This window comes from Pelecanus crispus, chromosome 3 (genome assembly GCF_030463565.1).
Source record: "Pelecanus crispus isolate bPelCri1 chromosome 3, bPelCri1.pri, whole genome shotgun sequence".
Lineage (NCBI taxonomy): Eukaryota > Metazoa > Chordata > Aves > Pelecaniformes > Pelecanidae > Pelecanus > Pelecanus crispus.
The window spans coordinates 41327314-41351329 of NC_134645.1; the positions used below are offsets into that span (position 1 = coordinate 41327314).

The window sequence follows — 24016 nt, forward strand, 5'->3', positions numbered from 1 at the left end:
GCTTTTGAACATAGACACACGCACACAGAGTACACATGCATTGAACTGCCCTGCAGAAGGGTATTCTGGAAGAAAGATTTTCACCAGAAACGCAGTTATATGTTTCATATGTCTGGGGAAAAAAAGAAAGGAAGAAAGAAAGAAAGGAAGAAAGGAAGAAAGCAAGGAAGAAAGCAAGGAAGAAAGGAAGGAAGGAAGAAAGGAAGAAAGGAAGAAAGAAAGAAAAAGAAAGGAAGAAAGGAAGGAAGAAAGGAAGGAAGGAAGGAAGGAAGGAAGGAAGGAAGGAAGGAAGGAAGGAAGGAAGGAAGGAAGGAAGGAAGGAAGGAAGGAAGGAAGGAATAAAGAAAGAAAGACGGAAGGAAGGAAGGAAGGAAGGAAGGAAGGAAGGAAGGAAGGAAGGAAGGAAGGAAGGAAGGAAGGAAGGAAGGAAGGAAGGAAGGAAGGAAGGAAGGAAGGAAGGAAGAGAGAAAGAGGATATATATTGAAGCTTTGCAAGGTTCATCAGGAAGGAATCCTAATATAGGGATGTAACCTATAGGTGAACGACCAGTGTATGATCCTCTGGCAGATTTAAAAAAAAAAAAAAAAAAAAAGGCCCGGTTGGTTTTTTTCTGGAAATACATTTTAAGGTAGTTTAATTTGCAGCTTGAAGAAAAATGGAATCAAATATTCAGAAACTCCCGCAGGAATTCCCCCCACCCTCCCCTCTGTAATCCTTTACATAAAAGGAAAGGATTACAAAGAAAAAGATTTTTTTTGTGTGTGTGTGTATTAAAATCTTTGGCTAAACATATTGTTGTCCAATTAATACCTCCAAGTCGATTTGTAGAGGGGCTGAAAAGTCTCTTTCCCTCCTTAGCGGTACAACTGGAAATATGAGCCAAGGAGGGAGGGAGGGGGTAAAAAGTTTTCCCCAAGTCTGTTAACAGAAGTGTTTAAGCAGATCACTAAAAATTAAGAGGGGGAGTTATTTCCATTAGGGCTATGAAGCCATGTAGCACACCGATGACAGTTTAGTGGAAATCAGATGAATGTGTAATACAGCGAGCTTCTTCCAGTCCAGCAGCTCTTCCAACTGGACCTATTCATCTGCCACTTGGAATTATTTCACGAGGAGTGCGCTGTGAAAGGATCACAACCAGTTTGGAGCCCAGCTAAAGAACTTCTACCACCCATAGCAGTATTATTATTATCCTTCGGATAGGGCAAGTCACGCTATGTTTTCACATTTTAATTGTAATATCTCTCTTCCCCCCCCCCCCCGCCCCTTCCCTCCATTGATGTCTGAAAGTAGTTTGGGCTCCAAGCCTCACCCCTCGATCTCCATCGGAATGCAGAAAAGATCTTTAAAAAAGTTTTGAATTCCTCAATGATTTTTCTTCTAGAAAGGCGGCTTAGGATAATTATTTCAGCTTTATTGAGGGCAGATTAGTTGAAGTCTGGATGCTGCGTTTCAATACTCGTTGTACATGCCTTTACAATGTCGGTATTGTTTGCTACTGTGTGTGAATCTATTCAAAATATACACTTTTTAACACCAAGCAAAGTCCTGTCTAAATATACACAGTAAGTCTGGAAAGATGTCCATGACCCGTACAAATCTCTGTAAATCACACTTCCATAGCTACAGAAACTAAACAAAAGAGTTACCAGCTCAAGATGCTGATTAAATCTTCTTAAAAGCAACATACCTAATAATAAATATAGTTGCATGGTAGCAAGGTCTGGCGACCCAGCTAGGTCTTACTGAGGGATGGACTCAAACCACCACGGAGATTTTCCTTGCTCCCGGTTAAAAAAAAAAAAAAAAAAAAAAGGAAGAAAGAAAAGGAAAAAAAGACAAGAAAATAAACATGGGCTCAAACCCGCTTCTGCTCGCCTCCCTTTCCTCCTCCCCGCGCAGAAGCCCTGCAAGTTCGCGGCAGAAATTGCGGGGAAAAGGAGAGATGCGGTGTAGAGCCCCGGCGGGTTTGGGGGTGAGGACAAGCCTCGCAAGGTCGCCGGGCTCCGGAGGAAGGAAGGAGCGAGAGGAGGTGAGGCGAGTGGGAGGAGGAAAGCCAGAATGAAGGAAAAACAAAGTGGAGAGAGGGAAGAGAAAGGAGAGGGAAAGGGAAGGCGAGAAGGAGCGGGAGGGCGGGGGAAGCGAGGCGTGGGACGGGGGAGGCAGCGAGCGGGGCGCCGGCGGAGCCGGGCGCGGAGCCGGGAGCGGGGCCGGGGCGGCGGGCGCGGAGCCGGGGCGGCGGGAGCGGAGCCGGGGCGGCGGGCGCGGAGCCGGGGCGGCGGGAGCGGAGCCGGGGCGGCGGGCGCGGAGCCGGGGCGGCGGGAGCGGGGCCGGGCCGGGCGCCCTGCGCGGCTCTCGGCGGAGCCGCCGCGGAACTGCGCGGGCAGCGGATCCCTCCTTCCGCGGAGAGGAGCAGGGAGCGGGAGAGGGGAGGGGAGGAGAGAGACTCCTCGGGGAAGCAGGGCTAAACCCAGCCTGTACTGTATGTGCCTGCTTCTGGGAGGGTCACCGGCGTGAGGATGGGTCTAATGATCTCATCTTTCTTTTCTTCCCCGGCACTATTAGTGCTCAGATAGGCAGAATGAAGTGAAACTACGTGCAAATCATGTGTAAATTGTCTCAGTTAGGAGCCCTTTATCCGAACGTGTATCCCAGCCTGGCCCATTTGCTTTCCCCCCATATCTCCTTTAGCTTTAACGAGGCTCGTTAAGATCACAATAATATTCCACCCTCTAATTGCTCATCCCATTCAACAAATACGTGCACACTGCTTTTCGCATTATTTGATCCCTTATTTAGGGAGGGGTGTGGAGAGGAGGGGGGAGAGACAGGGAGAAGGGGAAGTGCTGAGATTAGGAGTTGCAAAGATTAAGGGGAAAAGAAAAAAAAAAAAAAAACCCAACCAGGCTTTTCCACCAACCGCCCCGCTTCCCTCCCCCCCCGTGCATTTGGGCGAAGTGGTAAAAACCTTCCTTACGTACTCCGTAATGATTGGCAGGGCTGACAGTGATTGGCAGGGGCTGCCATGGCAACGCCACAACGACACTCAGAAGACCAATAGAAAAGCGAAACAAAATGTTTCAGCGCTGCACTCACTGTGGATTTAGGGGAGATATTATGAGGCTGTTGTCATTAGGGCGATTGCTGTTGAATCACTGAATCCTGACTCGGCGGCGGCGCGGGGCCGGGTGTGTGTGAGTGCGTGTGCGCGAGTGCGTGTGCGCGCGCGTGTGTGTGTGCGTGTGTGCGCGCGAGTGCGTGTGTCCGCGTGTGCGTGCGAGTGTGTGTGTGCCCCCGTGCCTCTATGTGGCTGTGTGTGCGTGTGCGGGTGTGGATGCGTGCGCGGTGCGTGTGCCCTTTCCTCCCTTCTTCCTCCCTTTCTTTCTTTTCTCCTTGATTTATCTCCCCCTCTCCCCGGTCATCCCATGGTGTTCAGGTCCCCGCTAGAGCTTTATCCGACCCATTTCTTCTTGCCAAACTTCGCCGCCGACCCGCACCACCGCTCCCTCCTTCTCGCCAGCGGCGGCGGCGGCGGCGGCAGCGGCAGCGGCTCGGGCTGCAGCCCCGGTGCCGGCGGCGGTGGAGGCGGCAGCTCCCGGGCACCCCACGAAGAGTTGTCAATGTTTCAGCTGCCCACACTCAACTTCTCCCCGGAGCAAGTGGCCAGCGTCTGCGAGACGCTGGAGGAGACTGGAGACATAGAGAGGCTGGGGAGGTTCCTCTGGTCGCTGCCGGTGGCGCCGGGGGCATGCGAGGCCATCAACAAGCACGAGTCCATCCTCCGCGCCCGGGCGGTGGTGGCCTTCCACACGGGCAACTTCCGAGACCTCTACCACATCCTGGAGAACCACAAATTCACCAAGGAGTCGCACGGCAAGTTGCAGGCCATGTGGCTCGAAGCGCACTACCAGGAGGCCGAGAAGCTAAGGGGTCGCCCGCTGGGGCCGGTTGATAAATACAGGGTGAGGAAGAAGTTTCCGCTGCCCAGGACCATTTGGGATGGCGAGCAGAAGACGCACTGCTTCAAGGAGAGGACTCGCAGCCTCCTGAGGGAGTGGTACCTGCAGGACCCTTACCCCAACCCCAGCAAGAAAAGGGAACTGGCTCAGGCCACGGGGCTCACCCCCACGCAAGTAGGCAACTGGTTCAAAAACCGAAGGCAAAGAGACAGAGCGGCGGCGGCTAAAAACAGGTCAGTGGGGCTGCGGGGCCCCGCTGCGGGCCGGGGGGTGAGGTGGGCGGCGGGGCTCCGCGGGCGGCCGCGCTCCGCGCCGCGGCTGGGCTCGGCGGCCGCCCGGCCGGCAGCGCGCTTCTGCCTCTCCTTCCCTCCTCCTCCTCCTCCTCCTCCTCCTCCACCTCCTCCTCCTCCTCCCCTCCATCCCCGCCACCGGCAGCAACCGCTCGCCCCGCCGGGCGGGAAGGGCTCCTCCCGGCAGCCGCGGGGATGCGGCAGGGGCAGGCAGGGCTCAAAGTTGCCTGGCGCGCCCCGAGCCCTGCCCGGGCTCCCCACAGGCTCCCGGGCTGCGGGCAGGGCTGGGGCTCGCCCGCGGGCGTGGGCAGCTCCGTGGGCACGCGTGTGTCCGTGTGTCTGTGCGTGTGCGGGGAGCGGCGGGGGCAGAGCCCGGCTCTCCCTGCCTCCCTCCCGGCAGCGGCTGCCGCGGGGGGCGGGAAACCCCACGGCCCCGGCTCGGTGGGCTCCGGTTTTTGCTTTGGGCTTGCGGGGATCTGCGTCTGGCCGGGCCCCGGCGCGGCTGCCCCGCCGAAGGGCCGAGGCGGGCGGTGCGGTTCGGAGCGGGTTTCTGCAGAGCAGGCGGCTCCGCTCCGATTGTTCGCGCTGCTCGGCGTGCGCGGCGGGACCGGCACACGCACACGCACACGCACACGCACACGCACGCCCCGGGGCCGCTGGGCTCAGGGAGAAAAAGGCAGAAAAGCCTTCAGGAGATCGGGGAACCTCTTATTTCCCCCCATCCCCGTTTCTCTGTTTACGCCACATGGCGACCTGGCCCTCCGCTCATGTGTTTCCTGTGCATTTACGCTTGCATTCATTTGCGTGTCTCTCGGTGTCTTTTCTTTTTTAAATTTTTTTTTTTAATTTCTCCTTTTCCATGATAAAAGCGAGGCACCCTTCTTTTTTTTTTTTTCTTCCCCTCGCTACCCTCCGTAAAAGTTATTTTGCAAGTGAAAATGGACCCTTAATCCAGCTTGACACGCTGTTTTTATTTTAATTTAAGTTTGGCTACCGCTGTAAGCGTGTAAACAAAACTTCTTGTTCTTGTAAATGCTGTCTCTTAAATTCCTCCTAATTATAGCACTGGTGCTATTGATTCCAGATTCTGTAGGAGAAATGCAACCTAAAAGTGCCTCGCCATTTAATTTCCATTAAATGGAAAACAGATCAGCTTAGGACTGTAAATAAACAGAAGTTGCCTACGGATGCTTTTGTTGACTCAACGCTGTTGACAGCAGATGAATGCACCGGGAATTGTAAATGGGAGAAAAATCAAAGACGCTGAAATTAGACAACTTGAAATAATGAGAAATGTAGAATAAACCGGCTACATTTTTCTGTCCTTTGCAGGCGGTTAAATAGAAAATACCCCGGCGAGAAGCAGTTGAGCGAAGAGTGTATTTTGATTCGCACTGGCAGTGCTAGGCGCTAGAGGTTGTGGCTGGCAGCTCAGCCCAGGACTTTTAGCTCTTATCCTCGTTTCAGGCTTTCTTTGGGTTTCCAGCGGAATAAACGGGCGCGGGGGAATATTCACAGCACGCTAGGGAACCTAAATATTATTTATCGCCTCTTTAAAAAAAATTAGCGTTCAACGGCAGTGTGCGCTTAAGTCTTGAAGGTGAAAGGACCAGCACTTTAAAGCTAATTTTGGCTTTCAGATGGAGAAGGGACTTAAATTTCGAGCGGAGAGAAGCGCTAGGTGCCACGATCGCCCTTTTTTTTATTTTATTGATAGCGCTGCCTCCCCGGGACAGGACTTTCTGCCTGTCCTGCCGCACACCCCACAATATTTATCTGTCCACTGGAAAATATGTAGACGGGTATTGGCCAGAGGACAAAATGAGGATCCTGCACGATTCTTTCCCGCTACAGAGCGGTCCTGGCAGGCTTTATGCGCTGGCCAAGTGTTTAAGGAGCTCCCAGGGACGCGGTTTTCTCCTAGGCCCGCGGTGCCGACTGGCTGTGGGGGGAAAGGGAAGGCGCTGCTCGTGTTTTTGCAACCCACGGGGCAAGGCAGAGCTTCTCTCCCCACACACACACGCCTCCCCCTCCTCCTTCCCTGTCTCTTTTCACATCGCCACCCCTCTATTTGTGTTTGTCCCGGGTGCCAACCACCACCCTTCCCCTTCCCGAGGTGGCTGCAGCGGGGGAACACCCGGCCCCCCCCGGCCGCCTTCCCGCAGCGCCCACGGGGCGCTGCGGGAAGGCGGCCGGGGCGGGCCGGGGGCGAACCGGGGGTCTTCTCCGGGCCGGATCGGTGTCTCAGAAGGGCTGTGCTGTTGTTTTGTCTCCCGGCGCGATGCAGGCTCCAGCACCAGGCGATAGGACAGAGCGGCATGAGGTCGCTGGCAGAGCCCGGCTGCCCGACACACAGCTCGGCCGAGTCTCCGTCCACGGCGGCCAGCCCGACCACCAGCGTCTCCAGTTTGACAGAAAGAGCCGAGACGGGCACCTCCATCCTCTCGGTAACCTCCAGCGACTCGGAATGTGATGTATGATATCGGCAAACAAACAAACAAACAAAAAAATCCAAACAGCCAAGCACCCTCTTCCCCGACCCGAGCAAAACAAACCGAGGCAACCTAGGATCAGGACACACACACGCATGCACGCACGCACACACAGCCGGGAGGAAAGAAAAGGCCAAACCCGACCCAAACATAATAGCAAACAAACAGACAGGGATCAGAGAATCCACCACCACCACCGTCAGCCAACACCACCACCAAGAGATGGAGCTAAAACTTCAACAGTAACAAACGCTGGTGCTGCAGCGGGGGGGGGGGGGGGGGGGAGGGGGGGGGAGGTTGGGTGGGAGGCGGGAAATAATAATTATTATATATATAAAAACAAAAAAAAAAAAAAAAAGAAAAAAAAAACAAAGCAAAAGTGACAATTGTATTCTTTTTAGGACAAGCACGATTTCTCCTTTGCGCTTTTCCATGGACGCATTTCACCCACTTGCATGATGATGATGATTAAATTTGTATCTGGGAAAAAAAATTCTCTATAGTAAAGGAAAACAAACAGAAACCAGACAAACAAACGTAAACTCCGATCGAATTTGTACAAAAAATCAAAATTTTAAAAAAAAAAATTAAAAAGGAACTCCTTGAAGAGGGAAATAACAAATGTTTATCGCCTTTTTGTTGGTCCTATTTCTCTCTCTTTCTCTCTCCCTCCCTTTCTCTCTGTTTTTTGTTTTGGTTTTTTTTTTAAGTCCAAGTGATGGTCCAGCCAAGTTGCAATTTTCTGTTTTTTTGTTCAGCAGACAATCATTTTATTCGTAAGCACCTTTTTTTCTACACTTCTGTCACTGCCTGTGTGGGTACTGGTTATAAATGTGGAAAAAGAATAGTTATGACTGTAACAGATTTTTATTTTTATTTCAAAATTTTATATGAATTATGTATATCTTAATGATGCGGTCATTTTCCCAGTTTGTAATATATGTGTAGAAATGCTTGTATATGATATTTGCTCTACTCTTTCTTTCTTCCTCCCCCCTCTCTGTCTATCTCCCTCCCACCCTTCCTCTCTCCTTTTTATTTTCCTTGACTCGGTGTTCCTTGCACAAACTTAGCTGTCAAGATCTGACGTGCTAGGTTTTCAAAAGGGACCTCAGCGATAGAAAAAAAAAAGAAAAAGAAAAAGAAAAAAAAAAAAGCTTAGGGTGCAACTGTAGTTATCTTATGCAAAAGCTATTTTGAGTATTTCATAGCAGCTTTGGGGGGTCTCTTCTTAAACTCCACGTAGGACGCTTAAACTATTGTTTCCTTAACTGCGTGTTTATCTATATGTACAAACTTTCTAAATCAAATACAGTATTCCATTTTCTTATCTATCCAGAGATGTTGGTGTTTTTGTCCGCCACGGAAAAACACGCCTTCCCCGTGGGCGCCTCGCCCCGCGCCCTGCGCCGCCGCCGGCTCCCGCCTTCCCCGGCTCGGCGGGACACCCCGGAGGGATTTTGGGGGGACCGGCTGACCCTGCGCGGAGGCTGCGGGCGGCAGCGGGGACCCCGGGGCCGCGGTAGCGGCGCGGGGCGCGGGGCACGGCCGTGTCCCCCCGGGTCCCCTCCGCCACCGCGGGCTCCAGCGTCGTCCCCCCCCACCCCACCCCGGGCCTTTTTTTGTGCACTCCGAGCTGAAAGGCTTCCCCTGGCCGCCTGTCTGCGGGGCCGGGTGTCTCCAGAGAGCGGTTAAGACATTTCGGGATTTGTTTTGTAGCTTTAAATGAAAACAAAAACATAAACTCCTCGCCCCAAGCGGGCTGCAGCTCCTCCCCTCGAATCCGGAGTATATTGTAATGTGCTGAAAGAAGCCTTTATTTGCATGACTAACAGTATTTCAGCATCTTTCTTTCTTTCTTTCTTTTTTTTTTTCTTTGTCTTCTTTTTTATTTTTTTTCATTAAAGTGTTGCTTTGCCCTGGGCAGATTATTCAGCCGTGAATTAAGGAGAGGTAAATTCTAAACTTGTTTTTACTTGAAAATACAATTTTGAAACTTACTAGGGATTTAGGGAGAAACGTGCCTGGAATTTCTTGACCACTTCCAAACTAATTTGGACTTCCGATCTACCTTTGTGTTGCCCGCGTCCTCTCTCCCTCTTCCCTCCTCCCCTTTTTTGGGGAAGTCCGAGCTAGGTTTACGGAAAGCCTTAGGAAGCGCCTAGAGATGCTTCCCCTCGCACCCCCCCCCGCCCCAAGAGGCTACCTGGGGAGCCGGGGGAAACCCCTAGGGTGTGAGATCTCGGAGCAAGCCACTAATGGATAACTTTAAGGAATAAGCTGATGTACAAATACATTCATACACCTCCGGTGCCCCCGAGGAAAAGCCGCGCGTGTGTGCGCAGAGCGCGAAGGGGACGACACGTCCCCCCGTGAGACCCCCCTGGCCGGGGCAGGAAAGGGTTTCCACGCTGGGCCGCTGAGCGCCCGCGAACCGCGGAGACCCGCGTAGGGGTGCGTGGGGGGATTTCTCCTCCGCTTCCCCGCGGGAGCCTCCGCGGGGAAGGACACGCACGGCCCCAGGCAGCGCCCGCCCCGTCGGGGCTCGCTCAACGCGCGGCTCCGCGGCGGGGGTCCCCCCAAGGGCAGCTCCGGCGGTGTCACTGCCCCACCGCCAACACGAGTGGGGAGTGAAAAGAAAAGAACGCCCTGTTGTGCGAAACCAGAATGGATGGGAATCGCTGGGGGGGGGGGGGGGGGGGGGAACACAGACAATAAGGCTCCCGTGTTCCGCGTGGGTGGAAGAAGGGGGTCGTGTTGTGGACTTAGTTCTTCCCCTCCCCGTGCGGCTTTTAGGAAGGGATAAAAGGCTCCCCAACGGCCGGCACCCCCGCACGCTCTCACTCTTGAGCTCGGGCTGCCCTTTCTTTGGGCAGCGAGGGAGCGGGGAGGCCTTCATAGGAAAAAATCCCGGCCCTTCCAGTCACCCCCGGCTTTGGGTAGGAAGGAGATCTTAGACGTGGGTACATTGTTTTTAAGCGCAATATTTCTGCTCCTCGCTGCTGGTAGGAGTGTCGTTCTCATCCTGCTTTATTTTTAACGGGATTTAATACCTGAAAGGATTCAGAGGCGTGAAAGTTTTGGGTTTTTTTTTTTTTCTTCCTCTTCCTTCATTTTCGCGTCTCGAAGCTGCAGCTAGAAGGCGTCAAGCCGGCAGCAATAATCTGCCTCAGCTGAGCCTTACACTGATAGGTTTGGATTTTTCTTCCCTCTGATTAAGACTCCAGAAGATCGCCCCGTCGTGCTGTGGCAGTTACGGGAGGCCGGAGATCGCCTTTAGCCTCACCCCACCCGTACCTGGCCTCAGGCTCCAGCCTCCCTCCCTTCCAGCCTCCCAGGCAGGGCCCTTGCTCCCAAGCCATTTGCCACCCCACCCCCCACCCCCCGCCCGTCCCCGAAAATGTACCCCTTTTGCCCAAACCCGGAGGAGCGAGCTGCCCGGGGCCCGGTGGTGGGGCCCGGTGTGGCCCCGCTGGGGGTGTTTGCCCAAAGGGCCTTTGTGCTGGGTGGTCGGGGGGGGACGGGGGGACCGGACACACATCCAGGGGGGCGCCGGTGCCTGCGCGCTTTCGGGGTGCCAAGGGTGCAGCTAATGAGATGCCGTTTCAAAGCCGGGCTCCGTAATGGATAAATGATGTTGTTTTAGGATTTGCATTAAAAACCTGAATGGCTGATTGAGGTGTAAATCTATGAAAAGCTGCGTTTAAGCCTTCTCACCCACTAAGTCCATCTGCCCCGGGAAGATAGGGCCTATCGAGCCCCACCAAACTGGAGGGCTGCCTCCTCCCTGCCCCTGGCCGAGCATTATCGACAGCCCCTCTCCAGCATTAGTTTATTATCCGCGCCGAGCTCGGCCGTTGATTAAGACGAAATTACTCGGAAGCTGAAGCGCGTTTGATCAATATTGAAGCGAAAGCCGGCGGACGGGAGGCAGATGGCCGGAGCCCGGCAGCACACGGCGCGGCCTCCCCGGGAGCCGGCCCGGGCGGCCCCGCTCCCCCGGCCCGCACCGCCGCCCCCCGCCCACGGCTGCGGGGGCACGGCCCCGCCCGTCGGAAGTCGGGCCGGGACCAGCCGGTTCCGGGAGCAATTTGGAGGCGATAGTTACACACACACCCCCCACCCCCCCCCGCCGCCCATCCCCTCGCCGTGGGGCTGTGCCGCTGCCTTCATCCCCAGCGAGCTCCGGTTTGCGGCTCCAGCGGCGTGTGCGCACCCCGGCGCGGGGGTCTGGGGAGCACCGAGGTCACCTGCCCGCCTGCCCCCCTGCCTGCCCCTCTGCCCGCCTGCCCCTCTGCCCGCTTGCCCGCCTGCCTGCCCCTCTGCCCACTTGCCTGCCTGCCTGCCCCCCTACCCGCCTGCCCCTCTGCCTGCCTGCCCCCCTGCCCCTCTGCCCACTTGCCTGCCTGCCTGCCCCCCTGCCTGCCCGCCTGCCCGCCCCTCGCCTGCCCGCCTGCCCCCCTGCCTACCCGCCTGCCCCCCTGCCTGCCCGCCTGCCCCCCTGCCTGCCTGCCTGCCCGCCCCTGTGCCTGCCTGCCTGCCTGCCCCCCTGCCCCTCTGCCCGCCTGCCTGCCCCTCTGCCCGCCTGCCCCCCTGCCCCTCTGCCCCCCTGCCTGCCTGCCTGCCCCCCTGCCCACCCGCCTGCCCCCCTGCCCGCCTGCCTGCCCTCCTGCCTGCCCGCTTCCGCTGCCCGAGGGCCGGCCCGAGCCCTGCAGCCGGGCCGGGTGCCCTTTGTGTGCCTGCCGGGCCGCGGCTGCTGCCGGCCCTCCGCGGCCAGGCCTGGGCTTCCATCATCCCCAGCTCCCTCTGCCCGATCAGTTACAGCCGCCTTTTCGAGGGACTTGAATCTGCTTGCCCGTTGCCCTTAATTTTTAGCATACCCGGATGAGGTTACTGCCCCGGCCCGAAGTGAAAAGAAACGTGGACGTTGGTGCCCTGGTATTGCTCTGATTTCTTCGGTTAGCTGAGCACAACTTTCTATTCGTGTTTATTCATGCAGTTTCTTATTGAGCTCCACATCGCACTGGCCTGGATTCCGCGTGTAGGGAGAGGATAGACAAACATTGCCTTTTTCCAGAGCACACACGCACACGGGCGTGCGGACCGATACACGCACACACCCACGCGAGTCCAAAATACAGAGGGCACCCGCGGCCTGTAGCCGGATCACCACCCTGCAGAGAGCCCTGCTACACAGAAGTTTGTATACGATGTATAAAAAAAAGGGGGGGAACGAACCAAACCGCCCAGTTGCAAACTGACCAAGGGATGGAGAAGGCGGGGGGTGGGGGAGCAAGAGTTGGGAAGAGAAAGCACTGAGGGCTTTATTACCGACGATCGCGCTAAATATTCTCTTCTGGCACGGTAATGACAACAGGCAGGGGCTGTGGGGACACAGCTCTGATTAAACGATACTAAAGGGATTTGAGTTGCTGTGTGTCTGGGGGAGGGACGGCCGTGAGGTTTTGTTTTCGGCGCTGTTCTTTTTTATTTTGGAAGCAAGGTGTTTTCAGACCAGGAGGCTTCAAAGCGGCTCGGCACCTCCGGGTCTGCAAAAGAAGCAAGATGCAAAAGAGTCATGAATAAAGAAAGGGTAGATGTAAATATCTGGAAGTGTGTGCTTAGAATCGCCTCGCTGTAAGCGACATGAAGTGGCAGGATCGGCTCTCCCTGAGGCAGGCAGGTCCTTTGCTGAACAGGTCGAAAAAGAAAGAAGAAAACTACACTGGAAGTCAAGATTTACAATATCTAAAAGCCAGACTGCGACTGACTTTAATTCCAGTCCTAGCTCTTAGAGGGAGATTTAGCTCTACTGCAAATATTTGCTTTTTTGTCCCCATAGAAACATCATTAGGGGAAGTTCATTTAATAATAAGGTCAATTAAAGAGTATTTTTCAATGAGTGGAGGAAAAATTGCTTTCCTACTGGAATAACCTCTTTAGCAATATCTGGCAACAATAAAGTAGTGCGGCAGTTTACCGGAACACACTGATTTCCCGTGTGTTTGCGTGGGTGTGTGTACATGCGTACACGGGTGAGCACACATGTCCGCGCAGGGTGGTTGTGTGCACTCGGTGATGGGATGGAGTTGATGTATATGATGTCCACATGCACACTCACGTATATATGTGGACACACGTATACGTAGACATATGCATGTTTTCAGATTAAAGTAGCTCTTGTAATATCTTGCAGAACACTAAATATTCCCTTCTAATATCTAAATAGGTCAGTAATACAGTTCAATAACATTGGAGGTGTCTGTATATTCTCTCTCTTCAGTCTGTGATAAAACATTCTTTAAGACTATTGGGATTTTACACTGTAATTCTATTAAATAGTAATTGAAGGGTCGCGAGAGGCTATGATACAGGATCAGCAGTGTGTAAGCCGTCCGTTTGAACTTTAATTTGGAATCATAGGCAGATGGGATCACGGCCTCTTTGTGGTGCTTGCAGATTTAAAACTAGCCGGCACATGGAGGGGAAAAAAAAAAACCAAACCACCCAACCCTGCAATGCAGATTCATTCATTAAACATGAAAGGTTAGAGCTAGAGAGGATAAGCGTTTAGACGTCTAGGTAAAGACAGAAATATATTTTCCTCCCCTCGCTTCCCTCCTACCATAACCCCCAACTATCTCAGTTACTGATTTTCTATTGTTATTACAAATAACTTTCCTTTATATCCCCAGCGGGGATAAGTGTACCTCAATGACTTATTTATACCTGCATCACAGTCTGTCTGCGAAACTTTTATTCCATTTGCAGCCGGGGGGGGGGTGGGGGGGTGGGGGAAGCCAGCTTTATTTATCTATTTACTCTTTCGCTGCCTCTTCCTTGCGCCTCTTGGGCTATTTTTAAAACTCTCTTGGAAGGGTTGCCGGAGCCAAGCCCCGCTGTATAGCTGGGGACACGGCAGAGAAGGGGCGAACTGTTTTCGGTTTAAAAACGGGGAGGGGGGAAAGAGTGCGGTAGGAATTGATCCGCCTGGGCCGGGAGGCGAGCGGTGCACGCCACGTTCTGCAGGGGGGGCCGTGGGTGCTGCCGCTGCGCGTCGCGGGGAGCTGCTGTGCGCGGCCGAGGTGGCGTGGGTGCGTGGGTGTGGGTGCGTGCCTGTGGGTGTGTGCCCGTGGGTGTGCGGTGGTCAACTCTTAGGCCCGGGGACGTTGCAGTTCCGCCTTATCTGAAAACAAAAGACTTTCCAACTGCGAGAGTCAAATCCCCCCCCCCCCCCCCCCCCCCCTTCGCCGGCTGTATCGTATTAAAAAGGAGCTTTCATTGTTTATTTCTAAATATTTGTGAAGCAGACAGTGTATGGGTTAACCTAATTAACACATCCATACTGTATATTCGTGGACCAAACCCTACGGCGAATTTCTAATGCGATGGTTGAACGTGATAGTCATTTCTGTGTTACAGGAGATTACAGCAACACTGGAGCATTTCCAGATTGTAGATGGTTTTAGATGTTGAATTTCCAGATGAGTATTTACCATCATAACTAATTTAAGACCATTATTAAATAGAAATTCTCAGCAGGGCTCTTTAATGACGGAACACGTTACTAATTACAGAGTTTACGCTCTGTTTTGGCTAAGCAGTCTAGAGGGATGCGATTGTGCTCTGCATGCAAAGCCAATATTACTAACGAGGAGGCATCATACCCCTAACATTTCAATCATATTATTAAAGAAAGCCACTTCTTGCCTCGTCTGCGCGAGGAGATAGCAAGAGCATTTTGTTTACCGGGCTCCCGAGCTCTGGAGATAGCTGGAACAGAGCGCGGGATCCCTCCCCTGCCTCCCCCTGCTCCCAGCGGTCTGGCCTCGGCCGGCGGCGGGGCTGTGCAAGCGGGGCCCCCCCCCGACCCCCCCCCCCGCTCCCCGCCGCCCGCCGCGCCCTCGGGGCTCGCCCCCCGCCGCCCCCCGCCCCGCCGCGGCCGCAGCGGGCAGCCTCTGCCCGCCACTCCGGCCAGGGGGAAAGGCAACAGCGGGGGCTTAAGCGGAGGGAGCAGCTGGGGAGCCTTCCCCGCGCCCCCCGAAAGTCACGGGCACAGATGCAGACGCCCCGAGCGGCTGCACAGAATTGGTGGCTGCGGGTGAGGGCGTGCAAGCATCCCTGTAAGTGAAGGGCACGCAGAAACAGCTTTGCTGTCCCCCCGCTCCCTCACGCCGCCCCCCCCCCCCCCCCAAATCCCGGGAGCCCACGTCGCGGCAAGCGGCCGGTGCGTTTCCCCCGGAGGACCGCGACGCTCCCGCCGCAGCCCGGGGAGGCAGATCCGCGCCACGAGTGTTGGTAAGAGACCGGGAAGAGGTGTGCCAGGCTGCGGGAGAGGGGCGGCCGCCGCAGCCCCCGCGGCCCCTGCCCCGGTAGGAGCCGGGGGGGGGGGGGGGCAGGGCGGCCCGGTGCCCCGGGCCCGCCGGCGGGCCGAGCCCCCGCTCCCGCGCCTCTGTCCCCTGGGTCACCCCGCACGTGCAGGGCTGGCACTCGCCTGCCCTCGCCGTTTCTTCGGGAATACAAAAGCCCGGGAGACAGAAGGAGGCAAAGAAGATCCGTGGCTTATTTACTCATCTCCGATGTGGGCCACCTAAAATTACATTTCGTTTTCCTGACAATGGCAATTTTCCTCTTACCCACCCACTTCCCGGCCCACCTCCTCCCTCTCTCCAGGTTACGGAGCACGCCGCTGCGTTCAGACCCGGTGTCAGTGCCGGGTTCTCGTTGCCCTTGAAAGGACGACAGACGGTTCTCAGCCCATTTTCATTCTCCCTATCCAGTAATGTATTTGATCTGGACGATTAATAAGTACCGAAGACAGGTTTGCAATAACCTGCTATTACGTTCGGTGACGGTTTTGCCCGAGTGAAGACTTTTTGGATTGGCTTGCTCCGCCTGTCTTGAAAAGATTCGGTATCTATTCTCTCTACAGATGGACAAACACATTCACGTGTGTGTGTGTATATATATATATATACAGAGACACACAAACACATTTTCTCTTTGTATACACAAACGTATTTGCAAGCGCAGTTGCGTATTTCCCACTCCCCCCCCCGCCCCCCCCAATCTGGCCTTACAGAACACGAAAATCGAGGAGGCACAAGAATACAGGCCAATGGCCAGAGGCTCGAAAGGTTTCCGCAGCTCCTTCTCTTTTAAAGAACCCTTTCATGCCATCTAAACAACAATCTGAACATAAAAATCTTCGGATGGATTTGAGGGAAATTAAATTGTCTCCCCCCACTGTGTGCTTGTGAGCGAGTCAGACTGTGTTAACTGTTCTAAATGGATTCTCTCGGTTTGTCTACTTATGTGTTTTACTGCAGCGTGTCTTGTTCAATAACGCAGGATGTGGCACTCGGTGTAAATCCGGCCGCTCTGCTGGGGCCCCGCCGCATCCCGGTGTCGAGGAACTTCCACCTCGGCGGCCGGGCCGCCACCGCGCCCCCGGCTGCGGCCCCGGGACGGGGAGCGGCTCCCTGCTGCCTCGGGGCGCTCCGCACAGGGTGCTTTCTCCCGGGGCTGGGGCTCCCCCGTCCTCCGGGCACAGCCGAGCGGGAGGCAAGCCCCGGAGGGGGGCGTGCATCCCCCCGGGCGTGCCGGCTGGGACCCTCGCTGCCCACTCCCGCAACAGCCCCGCTCCTGCCGAGGCACCGCCGGCCGCGGCGGGGGAAGGGAGGGCGCCCGGCTGGGTCTGCCGAGCCGCCTGCCCTCGCCCGGGGGGCCGTGCGGGGCCGGGGGCGCCGGGGCAGGGCTCGGCGAGGGGGTGCCACCCCTCTGCGGCCGCCCCCCGCCCCGCGGGCCCTGCCCGGGCCGGGCCGGGCCGAGCCCAGCGGGGCCCGGGCGCTGCCCCCGCCGGTGCGGGCGAGCGGCGCGGAGCCCCCTCCCCGGCGGGTCCTTGCCGCCCCCCGGCGTCCCGGGCGCCGCGTCCCCGCCGCGCCGCGCTCCCGCCGCCACCGACGGCGCCTCAGCCCGTTTGGAGACTGACTCATTCCGTAAATAATCTTTGACGTCCCCACAAAGCCGCCCTTCGAGAGGAGTTTATTAGCACGGAGCCATTAAAACAGATGTCATGTTAGCTTCCCCGTGACATTTGGGTGACACATCTCTCCCGATGAATTGCTAATTGTCTTCCCGCCCGCAGTAAACATCCCGCTCCATTGTCTGCGCTCAAGAGAGTTTCTGCCGCAAAATACGCTCCTGCGCGGCGGAGGGACCTCGCCGAGCGCCGCCCGGCCCCTGCCCCGGCCCCGGCCCCGGCCCCTGCTCCGGCCCCGGCCCCGGCCCCCGCGCCCGCACAGCTCCCCCTCTCCCGCCCCTCAGCCCCCGCCCGCCGCTGCTGCCCCCCGCCTGCAGCCGCGGCCCCTTCCCCGCACCTGGGCTGCGGCAGGGCGGCCCGACAGCTCCCTGCTCTGCCCTCCGCCGCCGCTCCTGCGGGCTGGGCGCGCCCCGCTCCCTCCACGGCAAGGAGCCCCTCGCCTAGAGCACCCCCGGCCCGCCCCGGCCCCGGCCCCGGCCCCGGCCCCGGCCCCGGCCCCGGCCCCCTCCCGCCGGGCTTCCGGAGCGCAGCCCCGTCGGCGGGGCCGGCGCGGGGGTGATGAGCGCGGCCCTCCCACCGCCTCTCCCCTTCTGGCATAACCCCCTTCCCCAGTTCCTCCGAAATGTTTATTTTTGCCTGGAACAAAAGGTGTGCGTGGCGGGGTGGGGGGGAGGCTGCCAATTTCCAGCCAAGTCCGGCCACGGCGGCGGCATATGTCGTGGTCTGGAGAGTTCGGATGTGAAAAGCGGGGCTGTGCAGCGCCGAGCCTTCTCCTCCTTAGCCCCCGGTGGAGGCACTCGGAGGAAAACTGTCTGAGGGCTTTGAGGGGATGAGACAGAGCAGCCCTAAAGAAGAGCTTTGCGGCTGAGTGGCTGACTGAATCCGTCTTACCTATGTACACAGGGTTTCGTATTCATAGCCGCCGTCTGTACGTCGGTACATAATCTCTCGCCCTTGTTAATTCTCAATAGATGCAAAGATAACTAATCCTCCCAGCTACTCAATAGATGCAAAGATAACTAATCCTCCCAGCTAGATAGACACGGACAGATTACGTGAGTGCAATCTATCTACCTATCTGCCTGTATATCCACACGCACGTATGTACACGCACCGGCAGACGTAAAGCGGTTTCACGGGGTTCCACGGGAGTACACAGAGGTGGGCAGATGCGGAGCCCGACACCTCGCCTACCAGATGTAGAAATATTCGGTGAGAATAAACATATACGTATCACTCACATATTTGAGGCTACCTGGCGTTATAGGTTTTATGTACTGCACCCACTTTCTCTCCCTCTCCTTCTCTGCAATGTGCTCGAGTTTTATACAAACACGTACAAGCTTTTCTTAGAGAGGAAAATTACGGGAAGAGGGAGAGGGAGGCGAAAGATTAGGTAGATCCGGAGTCTTTTTTAAAAAAAAAAAAAAAAAAAAAAAAAAGCCAAAACAGCACTTGAAATGATTTAGCTGCTGGATAAAGAGACCTATTTGGCATCAACTGAGACATTATTTTGATTACCCCAAAGCGTACCCGTCCTCAACGCCGGCCAGCATTTGCAGCGAGAGTTACCTGGGCTCTGCTTTGTTCTGATTTTTAGCATAGATGTTTCATGGATGGCAATCGCAGAACAAAGCGGTCTTGGGATGCCTGCTAAATCTCGCCCCGAGTGTGCCTAGCCCCTGCCCGCCCCCAGCCCGGGGGTGCTCAGCCCCCCTTCCCCAGTGAAGCCGGGGGCGATGACGCCGGGGCGGGGGGCAGCGCCCGTCCCCTCCGGCTGCTCTAACACCGTGGTCCGAAGTCGGTTGAGTTTGTAAATGTGGCTTAATACCTGTCCGCCCCCGCGGATGGGGTGGCTTTGCAGCCGCTCGGGCAGCTGCCCGGCCCGGGCCCGGCGGGAGCGGCCCCGCGGCCGCCGCCGGGCTCGGCACCCCCGGCAGCCCCTGCACCCCCGGCACCCTCGGCACGCCCGGCACCCCCGGTACCCCCGGCACCCCCGGCCCGGCCCGGCGACCCCGCAGGGAATGGCCCCTCCGGGCGCAGCGCAGCCTGCCAGCCGCAGCTCTGTGCAAATGGGAACCCTGCCCCCGGCGCGGGGGGGTTTCAAATGCCACCTCACTACTCCTCGGTGAATATTAAACATCATTGTCTTACAAATGAGGAGAAACCGCTACCGTCAGAATAATAATAAACTACTTCTTGAAACCCTAAGTCTCTTATAGCAGGTCGTTAGAGGCGACGAAGCTCTTAGCTCTAAAATCGGATTCCTCCCACCTGCGACTTCCCCGTGTCCTGATGTCCTGAAACTGTCCGTCCCGTTTGTAATCTTTGTTCTGCTATTAGCGATACAATACACATTGATCCCCACAAGAATGACCCCGGATGCATTAATCCTGCAAGGACTCTTCCCCGAAAAAGAGTACCTGCACTCCGCTCCTGCCCTTCCGATGATCAACTTTTCTCCTTGATTGGAAACTGTAATTTTCGGGGGGCACAAGGGACTTTGTCACTGAATCTGGGTCAGAAGAGGAAGGTAGCCCACGCTCCCTTGCCAAGATTTTTCCCTTCTGCTAATGGCTTTGTCCTATGTCAGTGAAGTCGCTGAGACTTGTTTTTTATCTGCAGGTCCAGAGCAAATGTTGAAGAAGTCTTGAATTTTACACCTCTCTGCTGCGGCTGTGAATGAGTCAGCCGCTCACTCCGAGAATTACCATGTATCAGAGGGGAGACAGCTCACTGCAGACAAATGGGGGTCGTGTATTAGGAAACAGCTTCCCGAGCTGTATTGTTCAGACTGGTGCTTATTTCTCTCCTTACAAAATCAAGATATTCCTCGGTCTCATGCAACATCCTAGCGTTACGTCTCGAGAAGGGAGAGAAAAGTCCGGAGAACTGAAGGTGACAGGTTGGCAAATGCAGGCAGGAAACAGGCACCCCTCCAAAATGAAAACCTTCTCACCAAAATAAAGCACCAAATAAACCACAAATCTATATGTAATCAATACTGATCTGGAACCAATCTGTTCCTCCCCGGCTGCGTGCGGATCCCAGGGCTGCAAGTGCTTGTGATTACAGAGAGTAGGAGGGTCATTTTCTAACAAGGGTGCTCACTGTATCTGAGCTCCAAATTATCCAGAGAGGACAGATGGCCCTTCTGATCTTATAATGAGAGCAGGGAGCGATTATCAGTCTGAACCAAAAAATGATGCTCTGCCGACATATTTTCACCGTTCTGAAATCTGTGCTTGCACTTACGCCTCGCTTCATATCCCTCTTCGTTTAATTCAGGCACCGTTTGGGATTTCGGAGAGCTGTGTGAAATCCGTTTATTCATCTCTCTCTGTGCGTCTCTGCCTCTCTCCCCATGTATCTATCTAGGACGTGTACAGACACAAAACAAAGGAAAGCAAAAGGTCACTTCACAGGAACTCTTAAGCCAAATCACGCTTGGCAAAATATTTATATATAAATATATTTGACAATAATTAAGAAGCCCAGCTGCCTCCCGGATGCCTAGATTTTATGCTTGCTTCTTGGCAGTTTTCTGGAGCTGTTGCATTCCATCTTTGCAATTACTGCAATACGAGCTCCCTTTGGAAAAAAAAATCGTACTTGTGTATGTACGTATTTGGCATTTGTATTCACGCTTTAACTAATTTTTTTTGCAGAGAGTAGAATCCCCTGTGGAGGAGAAATACAATCATGATGGCCGGGTAAACCTAAAGGGAGATACTCCTTTCATTTGTGGATTGCTGCGACTTTTCAGCCTAAAAGCAGTGTTAGTTCACCTCCAGCCAGCACAGAAAGCCTTACAGAGAAGGAGGCCCGGGGAAGTTTCCAAAATATCTCTTGTGGCTGGCAGGAGTCAGATCTCCATCCCTCTGTTCAAGTTCCTTAGAGGCGAGCTTGCAATTGCAAAGAAGTTTGGTCAGTACAAACAAATTAAATCGGGGAACTGTTCAGTGGTTACACAGTCATTTCACTCTCTTATTTACACTGTAATATTGCATTACACTCTAATTGTCACATATACTTTTCACTCTCCAAATATGAAAGACAAATATTGAATCCATTTAAAGTTGTACCACTTACCAGGCTGACCGGCTGGGCAGGGAACGCATTTTCAGCGTGTTCTTGCTGCCATCTACTGGTCCCACAGCTCTGAGCGAGCTCTTCATCCCTGAAACTTTCCTCTGTTTTCACACCCGAGAAGAAAAAGGTCTATGGCAAGCAGTGGGAAATGCAGCTAAACAGGAAAAGCCGTGATAATGTCGCCAGTGGCACTGGGAGGTCGCCACGCCATTCATTTTAAGCATAGGGAATAAATCCTCTTTGCTTCACTGGAGCTCTGCTCACTACTTGGAGCTAAGTACACGCATGTATCTTTGCAGACTCCAGCTCCAGATGTAAGGTGATTTTAGACAAGGAAGGCAGTTATTTTGTATTTTTGGTGCTAAGACATTCCAATAATATATTCTTTGAAGAACAACTGTTTGTTTTGCAGGAAAAAAAGGAAAAAACTTTTAGACATCCTATGTCATTACCATCGTCATATTTCAAGGCAGCTATTGCCAAAGTTTTCCCTACTCCCTTTTCCCTCTTCAGTACCCATCTGAATTCCACCCCTGAACTATGTCAGGAGGTGTGCCATACTACATAAGTAACAGTAGTGTGGCTTTGTCTGTATTTTGTCAGCACTTTCTCTAGAAAGTCCTTTGTTTTCACAGCAGAAGCATTTTCCCTGAGGTATCATCTCACGTTATCGTCTGTTTATTTCCAAATGACTGCTGATTTGAAATAATGACACCATCTAGTAATTTTATCCCATTAAACACACACCATATACATAAACAGCTTCTTAAAGGAATGTGTGGTTAGGAGAAACAGATAGAGTAATACTTACCATTTCCACCCGTAGATTGCCTGGGCCACATCCACTGAGGGCTTAACGAGCACTTAACTACAGAGGCTTGAGCTAAGTCTCCCAGGTTCCTGTGATTCCTCCAGTAAAGCCTCCACAACACCCACACTGCAAATACACAGTGTACAGCAACTGTCTGTGTTCTGAGGGGATCAAGAAGCTTTGGGCCTTGGGACCAGCAGACACCTCAGGTCAAGCATCCTTTTCCAGAGCCCTCCCGCAGGGCCTCACTTAGTGGGCACTGATTTATCCTTTTAAAAATGCTGCCACCTCCACGGTCTCCTGGAATGTTAGAAACCTGGGTATTGATTCTTACTCCAAACCAAGCAGGGTGTAACCACAGAAAACCTTTCTTCTGCCACATGACAGAAGTCCAACTTAAGGAAAGGATTTCTGACTAAGCATCAACTGGATGGGCCACATCCCTCTAGAGCAGTGAACTTTGGCAAACCCTAATTCCTTTAATGCCTTAGGTTTTATCTTTTGGAGATAGGTTTCTGAGGTAGACTTTCTGAGTCGCCTTACCTTCTCTATTTATAATTCTGCCTGACTACTTTAGCCATCCCCTGGGCCCATGTCACATCTTCTGGGGCACCTGCCCTTTCGTACCAGGGATCTCCACATAACGGGGTTTAAGAACCCAAAGTTTAAAACTCTGCTTGGCAGGAGAACACCAACAATGCAAGGGATGCAATGCTGAGAGCTTAAGTTGCCTGTGCCTTATTCTGAATAGCCAAAGTTAAACAGCATGGTCTCCACGCAAGGAAACTGAGACTTAGAGAGGAAATACCATGCCTACCGTCATACAGCTAATCAAGGAATAAAGCCCCAACCTACGGATTCCTATCTGACCATGACTTCTTCACTATCTGACAGAGCATACAGGTCTTTTTAGGGATATGCAAAGAATTATAATGTGTATTTTGAAATTGTAGATTTTTAAAGTAAGATCAAAGCCATTTACAATATGTCATGAAACATGCATGCCCTGGCCATTCTCTCCCGCCCTCCCCTACATATTCTGCCTATTTTGACAAATGGCTTCAATGAGATCTGAGCAGAGGAGTGGTCTGGTGTGAGGTATCTCAGGTATTGATCAGTAGAACAAGGCCTTCACAAACTCTCCAAGATCTCTGAGTGTCACTCCATCTTTAAGTGCTGCTTGTTTCTGATTCAGCAGTACGGTGCTAGTCGTACCTGTAGGAAGCAGACATGACAGCTTTTGACTCCTAAGTGACTAGCTAGCCACCCTGGGAAGCTACCTGATACATTATTTTCTTTTACTGCTGTTAGTGTGAGTTTGAATGTCCATAGAGATTCTGTCTCAGCGTATATGAACAGCATCATCATTTTAAACAGAACATTATAAGTATTTAGCAGGACTGCTGAAAAACAGTAGGACATATTTGTTGTACATTCTGCTTTGCCAGTGTGACATCCACATGACAGCTGTGGTCCGTGAACGCTCGTGTTTTTTAATCTCATAGCTGTTTTCACTTACACTTGCAAAATACACTAACGTACAGCAATATATTGCTGTAACACAGCATATACTAGCTGTGTGCATTTAACCTGTGTGCTGCTCTGAAATACCTGTGCCTCCTAGATTGAACAGATGGCCATAGAAGATGTTACATGATATCTCTGGTTAAATGACTCTCTGCACATGACAAAGTTATTTTTGGGCAGTATAGCATATGATCATATGGGTCCTCTGTGAGTGAGATGCAAATGTACAGAGAACACAGCTGAGGCATGTTCTCAGCTTGAGTTGGGGTCATTAAGAAAAGTTTGTGTCATTTTGCACATTTTAAACGATGCAGAAACCATGGCAATGGGCTTTGTGCTGAGACTGTTGGCTAGCTTTCATTAAATAAGTGATTATTTTTATTCAAGGGGATGGTCCAGAATCCTGTATAACTGAAGACATCACAAGGAATTCTGGAAAACCCAGTGGAAAAAATTATGTTATTGCTGTTTTAAATAATGTTCAGCATATGACACTGTGAAACATACTGAGTAGCCTGAACATCTTGCTGCATCACTAATTCATACTAATACAATTCTTTTTTCCAAGATGGTTTGCAATACTTGTACTCACATGTAAGTGGTACTTTGAATTCAATCGATGCCTACTGTTCAACATAATTAGCAGATTTCAAAACTGAGGGATTTTTTTCTATGGAAATGTTAACATTGCAAACTTTTCTTTCAGGACAACAAAAAGACAAAATTCTGAAATTTTAGATACTCAGGAATATCTACATGAGCTACCAAAATCTTCCATTTCAGTAAGGCTGGAACACTCCAT

The 24016-nt window shown here is 53.4% G+C and overlaps 1 protein-coding gene across 2 annotated transcripts; it reads left to right on the plus strand.

Moving 5' to 3' along the window:
- The first annotated feature begins 3426 nt into the window (after positions 1-3426).
- Positions 3427-7245, plus strand: SIX3 (SIX homeobox 3). Of its 2 annotated transcripts, none has more exons than XM_075707957.1 (3): positions 3427-4193; positions 6538-6697; positions 7144-7245. In XM_075707957.1, exons 1-3 carry the CDS (start codon positions 3427-3429, stop codon positions 7243-7245), a joined length of 1029 nt encoding a protein of 342 aa, XP_075564072.1. The 2 variants fall into 2 exon arrangements, with proteins under 2 accessions (XP_075564072.1, XP_075564073.1); XM_075707958.1 differs by lacking the exon at positions 7144-7245 and having other exon boundaries at positions 3427-3538; positions 3614-4193; positions 6538-6730.
- Positions 7246-24016: the final 16771 nt, after the last annotated feature.